The 7,136-nt window shown below is 45.7% G+C and overlaps 1 protein-coding gene across 1 annotated transcript in view; it reads left to right on the top strand.

Moving 5' to 3' along the window:
* Positions 1-5,133: 5,133 nt before the first annotated feature.
* Positions 5,134-7,136, top strand: part of slc6a7 (solute carrier family 6 member 7) — a 66,295-nt gene continuing 64,292 nt past the window's right edge. The window contains exon 1 of the mRNA XM_043692730.1: positions 5,134-5,448. Within this exon, the coding sequence (XP_043548665.1) occupies positions 5,365-5,448 (84 nt within the window). The 5' untranslated portion in view covers positions 5,134-5,364. The remainder of the gene's footprint in view (positions 5,449-7,136) is intronic.

Genomic DNA, 7,136 nt, shown 5'->3' with positions numbered 1-7,136 from the left:
ATGCTGAGATCAGAGCTGAAAATGTGTTGCTGGAAAAGCGCAGCAGGTCAGGCAGCATCCAGGGAACAGGAGAATCGACATTTCTCAGGAAGAAGGGCTTATGCCCGAAACGTCGATTCTCCTGTTCCCTGGATGCTGCCTGACCTGCTGCGCTTTTCCAGCAACACATTTTCAGCTTCCATGAGATCTAACCATGCTAATCAGTCTCCCATGGGGAACCTTGTCGAATGCCTTACTGAAGTCCATATAGTTCACATCTACTGCTCTGCCCTCATCAACCTTCTTTGTTACTTCTTCAAAAAACTCAATCAAGTTTGTGAGACATGATTTCCCATGCACAAATCCCAACACAACCAGCTATCCTTAGTAGCCACACAGGCAGATGACAAGCAACATGAGTTCGAATGGGACAACACTACTATTATAGGACAAGCCAAACAGAGAACAGCCAGGGAATTCCTAGAGGCATGGCACTCATCCACAGATTCAATCAATAAGCACATCGACCTGGACCCAATATACCGACCACTGCAGCGGACAGCTGGAACTGACAACCGGAAGCGGCAGGGACAGACCACTATAAACACCGGAGGAAACATCAAAGAAGCGCTTCACAGGAGACTCCCAAGCACGAGGATGTCACCTAAACAGGGGACGAAACGTCTGCAACACAAATTCCCAGCTTGTCTACTTCAATGTCAGGAGCATCCGGAATAAGGTGGGCGAACTTGCAGCATGGGTTGGTACCTGGGATTTTGATGTTGCGGCCATTTCGGAGACATGGATAGGGCAGGGATAGTAATGGTTATTGCAGATTCCAGGATTTAGATGTTTCAGTAAGAACAGAGAAGGTGGTAAAGGTGGGGAGATGTAGCACTGTTAGTCAAGGACAGTATTATGGTGACAGAAAGGACATTTGAGGACTCACCTGCTGAGGTAATATGGGCTAAGGTTAGAAATAGGAAAGGAGTGGTCACCCTGTTGGGAGTTTTCTAAAGGCCTCTGAATAGATCCAGAGATGTAGAGGAAAGGATAGCAAAGATAATTCTGGATAGGCACGAGACTGACAGAGTAGTTGTTATGTGGGGCTTTAACTTTCCAAACATTGACCAGAAATACTACAGCTTGAGTAGTTTAGATGGGTCAGTTTTTGTCCAATGTGTGCAGGAGGGTTTCCTGACGCAGTATGTAGACAGGCCAACAAGGGGCGAGGCCACATTAGATTTGGTACTGGGTAATGAACCAGGCCAGGTGTTAGACTTGGAGGTAGGTGAGCACTTTGGTGATAGTGATCACAATTCGGTTATGTTTACTTTAGCGATGGGAAGGATTAGGTATATACTACAGGGCAAGAGTTATAGCTGTGGAGAAAGGCAATTATGATGCAATGAGGCAGGATTTAGGATGCATAGGATAGGGAAGGAAATTGCAGGGGATGGGCACAATTGAAATGTGGAGCTTGTTCAACGAATAGCTACTGCATGTCTTTGATAAGTATGCACCGGTCAGGCAGGGAGGAAGTGGTCGAGAGAGGGAGCTGTGGTTTACTAAGGAAGTCGAATCTCTTGTCAAGAGGAAGAAGAAGGCTTATGTTAGGATGAGATGTGATGACTCAGGGCACTTGAGAGTTACAAGTCAGCCAGGAAGGACCTAAAGAGAGAGCTAAGAAGAGCCAGGAGGGAATGTGAGAAGTTGTTGGCAGATAGGATCAAGGAAAACCCTAAAACTTTCTACAGGAATATCAGGAAGAAAAGAATTACTGGACTAAGATTAGGGCCAATGAAGGACAGTAGTGGGAAGTTGTGCGTGGAGTCTGAGGAGATAGAGGAAGCACTAAATGAATATTTTTCATCAGTATTCACACTAGAAAAAGACAATGTGGTTGAGAGAATACTGAGATACAGATTGAGGTTCACAAGGATGAGGTGTTAGCAATTCTGGAAAATGTGAAAATAGATACATCCCCTGGGCCGGATGGGATTTATCCTAGGATTCTCTGGGAAGCCAGGGAGGAGATTACAGAGCCTTTGGCTTTGATCTTTATGTCATCATTGTCTACAGGAATAGTGCCAGAAGACTGGAGGATAGCAAATGTTGTCCCCTTGTTCAAGAAGGGGAGTAGAGACAACCCTAGTAATTATAGACCAGTGAGCCTTACTTCGGTTGTGGGTAAAGTGTTGGAAAAGGTTATAAGAGATAGGATTTATATTCATCTAGAAATGAATAAGTTGATTAGGCATAGTGCATGCAGTTTTGTGAAGGATAGGCCGTGCCTAACAAACCTTCTTAAGTTCTTTGAGAAGCTGACCAAACAGGTGGATGAGGGTAAAGCGGTTGATGTGGTGTATATGGATTTCAATAGGATGTTTGATAAGGTTCCCCACAGTCGGCTATTGCACAAAATATGGAGGCATGGGATTGAGGGCGATTTAATGGTGGAGTTGTGGATTGTGCATTAAGGAAAGTAGTGGGCTAATGGTAAGATTCTTGGTAGTGTGGATGAGCAGGTATATAGATCCCTGAAAGTTGCCACCCAGGTCGATAGGGTTGTTAAGAAGGCATACAGTGTGTTAGCTTTTATTGGTAGAGGGATTGAGTTTTGGAACCATGAGGTTATGCTGTAGTTGTACAAAACTCTGGTGCAGCCACATTTGGAGGATTGCATACAGTTCTGGTCACCACATTATAGGAAGGATGTGGAAGCTTTGGGAAGGGTTCAGAGGAGATTTACTAGGATGTTGCCGGATATGGAGGGAAGGTCTTATGAGGAAAGGCTGAGGGACTATTTTTGTTGGAGAGAAGAAGATTGAGAGGTGACTTAATTGAGACATATTAAATAATGTTAGATAGTGTGGACAGTGAGAACCTTTTCCCTTGGATGGTGACGGCTAGCACGAGGGAACATAGCTTTAAATTGAGGGGTGATTGATATAGGACAGATGTCAGAGGTTGTTTCTTTACTCAGAGTAGTAGGGGCGTGGAATGCCCTGCCTGCAACATTAGTAGACTCGCCAACTTTAACGACATTTAAATGGTCATTGGTTAGACCTACGGATGGAAAGGGAATTGTATAGGTTAGGTGGGCTTCAGATTGGTGCCACAGGTCAGCGCAACATCAAGGAATGAAGGGCCCGTCTGCGCTGGAATGTTCCATGTTCTAAAATCAAGAAGACAGAAGCTGACGATTGAAGATATAATCTCTTATCCAGCTGAGGTGTGTTTTCACCAGTGAATTCCACTGTGCTTCAGTAACGTTAAGGTATGTTGATTAACAAGCTTTGTAGTAATCTGTAGTGGCAGCAGGCTGTAGCTTGGTGGAGAGATGATCATCAATGGGATATGAAAGCTATGGATTCGTTTGTAAAATGTGTCTAGAGTTGTTCAGGCAAATCATGTTTGATTAATCTGGTTGAGTTCCTTGATGAAGTAACCAAGGGTAGTGGGTTAAAAGCAGATTTAATCAATATTTTTTGGTTATGTTATGACAAATCTCTGTAGCTATCACATTCTGAGGTGGGATTTGAACCCAGAACTTCCAGACGAGACACAGGGACATTACCCGAAGACTCTGTCATAGAGCCCTGGAGCTGTACAGCACGGAGACAGACTCTTCAATGCAACTTGTCCATACTGACCAGATATCCCAACCTAATCTAGTCCCACCTGCCAGCATCCGGCCCATGTCCCTCCAAACCCTTCCTATTCATATACCCATCCAAATGCCTCTTAAATGTTGTAATTGTACCAGCCTCCACCACTTCCTCTGGCAGCTCATCCCATACACGCACCACCCTCTGTGTGAAAAAGCTGCCCGGCAGGTAATGTTCAGAATGGTATGCGATTATGATAGAGTAACTAATGATCAACTGTCTTCAGTAGAAAGGGTTAGTAACCAGAGAGACACACTGACAAAGGTTCCATTGGGGAAGATAAGGGAAATTCTTTTTGCACAATGAGCTGGTGTGATCAGGATTAGAAGCAGATTCAAAACTAACTTTCAAAAGGGATTTCTAAACCTTCCTCTCTGTCTCTGCAGCTTTAACTCAGTTGGTTCCTCTGCTCTTATATCTGTCAAAGGCAGGGCAGCTTCAGCTCATCCTTCTCTTCCTTTTGTGCCATTACCTCTGGATACCCTCAAGGATCTGCCCTCCAGCCACATATCCCTCATACATTGTTCAGTTTTACAGTGACACTGCACATGCACACTGATCATACACAGCTCTACCTCTGCAGCATTTCTCTTGACCCCGCACCTACATTTTGTGCTGTCATATTGCTTGTCTTCAATGAACTAAAAATTCCTCGGGAAGACAGACATCACTGACAACAGTCACCAATATATTCCATTTCCTCACAATTGATTCCATTCCACGCCTTGCCAATAGTTGGAGGCAGAACACACAGTTCACAACCTCTGCATCCTTCTCCAACACACTACACACCGTTCTAATGTCACCAAACAATGTTCTCTTTCAAAACACTTGCTGAGAGTTAGGCTCAAGGTTTTGTCACTAAGTTGACAGAATATCTGCAGCCTCAGATTATTACCCACTCCCAAAGTCACAAGCTCCTACATTACAGCAGTCCCCCAGCACTGACCCTCCGACAGTGCGGCCCTCCCTCAGCACTGACCCTCCGACAGTGCGGCACTCCCTCAGCACTGACCCTCCGACAGTGCTGCACTCCCTCAGCACTGACCCTCCGACAGAGCCCACTCCCTCAGCACTGACCCTATGACAGTGCTGCACTCCCTCGGCACTGACCCTATGACAGTGCGGCACTCCCCCAGCACTGACCCTCCGACAGTGCGGTGCTCCCTCGGCACTGATCCTCCGACAGTGCAGCACTCCCTCAGCACTGACCCTCCGACAGTGCGGCACTACCTCAGCACTGACCCTCCGACAGTGCGGCGCTCCTTCAGTACAGACCCTCCCTCCGTGCTGCATTGGGAGTACTATGCTCGATATTATAAAAAGCCTTTGCTGTGATCTTCTCCTGTTCCGAGGTTATTCAGAGGATGTGCTGTATTGTTTGTGTTTTGCATTTTTGCCCTTCCATCATAGATTGGAAATATTCCACTGGCACCAAACACAAAACTAATCCGGAAGGATTGGTGTGTGAGTAGCTCCACCCTCTGTCGCTCTGGATTAGTAAACCTGTGATAAACACAGTGCCCTCCAGGTGTTTTGCTGCTGTCTCCCTGGTGACAGGTGGAAGATCATCTTTCAGGTGAGACTCTTGTGTCATTGTCAGAGCCCATCCGGGGAACTGTTTGCCTGCCAGCAGCTTGGTCCCTGCCTCTCGCTCTAGCTGCAGTATATTTATCTCTTCATGTCAGACAGCAGCCACTTACACTTGTTTTAAATGAGACTTCTCAAAAAATGGGCCAATTACTTGAAGAGCGCAGACAGCATCGGACAGGAAATAAAACCATCTGGAACTCCACAGGTGAGACGGCTTTGGGGAAGGTGAGGGGTTGTGGGTGTTTAATCAATCCAGTTTGAATCTTTAACCCCCCCCCCCCCCATCAACTTTTCAATCATTTCAATGATCACTTGAAAGCTAGTCAAGCAGGTTGAGAGTAAGTGGAAGTTCGACACAGAGTTACTGAAACTGAAACGCCTTTGGTGGAAAATGGTTTGAAATACTTCACTGACTATGAGGAAGTCAATGATCCTGGAGCTATTAACGATGCAGAGATTGCAGGAGAGAAGGAGTGACTTTCACTGTTCTTTAACCCTCAAACATTGGCGGCTCTTGTGCTCTGCTTTATAATTGCAAATCCAGAGAGAGTATCAACTGCAGAAGCTGATGTGGGGTGGGAGGTGGTGAACAGAGGGGCTGCCGGGTCTAGTTTCAGCTTGCCTTTATAGATAAACTGTTTTTCTCCTCGAAGATGTGGGGTTGACCTGTGGTCAAGAAGGCTGCTATATTAATGCAATTCCTTCCCATCTGGTATTTACTGATTGAGAGAGGGTTTGGGAAAGTGTTTGGAGAACACAATCTTTGCCTCACATGCAGCATGTCACTGCAAGTGACTCACTAAATTCTAATTGAAGCTATGAATGTGGACAGATCTGATCTCTCTGCTCATGCCTGAGCATGACATGGCTAACAAGATACAGAATAAACTAATTTCTGGTAACCAGTTAGAACAGGAAAGTGAACTCACTGCAGCATCAGCAAACATCTACAGCTGCCATCCGCTCGGGAGAAAGAAAGATTTTATGCAAGAAAGGTGGCCATTCACCCATCCTACCTGTGCTGGCTCTTTGGCAGAGATGTCCGGTTATCCCCACTCCCCTTACTTTTCACCAGCTGTCCCTCCCCTCATAGCCCAGTACATATTCTCTTTGTAATTATTTATCCAATCTGCAATTTCCTTTTGAAAGTTGTTCTTAAATCTGCTGCCAATGTCCTTTCAGGCAGTGCATTCCACATCACAATAATTTATCATTTTAAAAATAAGAAATACTTAGGAGTCATAGAGATATACAACACGGAAACACACTCTTCAGTTCAACCTGTCCATGCTGACCAGATATCCTAAATTAATCTAGTCCAATTTGCCAGCAATTGGCCCATATCCCTCTAAACCCTTCCTGCGCCCATCCAGATGCCTTTAAATGTTGTAATTATACCAGCCTCCACCACTTCCTCTGGCAGCTCATTCCATACACACACCACCCTCTGTGTGAAAATATTGTCCCTTAAGTCCCTTTTAAATATTTCCCCTCTCACCTTAGACCTATACCCTCCAGACTTGGACTCCCCCACCCTGAGGAACAGACCTTAACTATTCACCCTATCTATGCCCCTCATGCCTTACATTTATGTAACTCCTTTCACAGCCATAGGATGTCCCAAAACCTGTTCCAGCCAATGGAAGACCTTGCCTTGTATAGTCATTGCTGTAGAAAACATGGAAGCCAGTTTAAGCCCAGCAACTCCCACTTGGTTCAATCAGACACAGATACCCAAACCTCCACTTACACAACATCCTCAAATCCCCAAGACCTCCCAAAGAGGTTGGCATTGCTGCCTCTTAGTGCCAGGGACCTGGGTTTGATTCCAGCCTCGGGCAACTGTCTGTGTGGAGTTTGCACATTCTCTCCGTGTCTGCGTGGGTTTCCTCC

The sequence above is a fragment of the Chiloscyllium plagiosum genome, chromosome 6 (genome assembly GCF_004010195.1).
Source record: "Chiloscyllium plagiosum isolate BGI_BamShark_2017 chromosome 6, ASM401019v2, whole genome shotgun sequence".
NCBI classification, from domain to species: domain Eukaryota; kingdom Metazoa; phylum Chordata; class Chondrichthyes; order Orectolobiformes; family Hemiscylliidae; genus Chiloscyllium; species Chiloscyllium plagiosum.
This window is presented reverse-complemented; position numbering and strand designations above follow the sequence as displayed.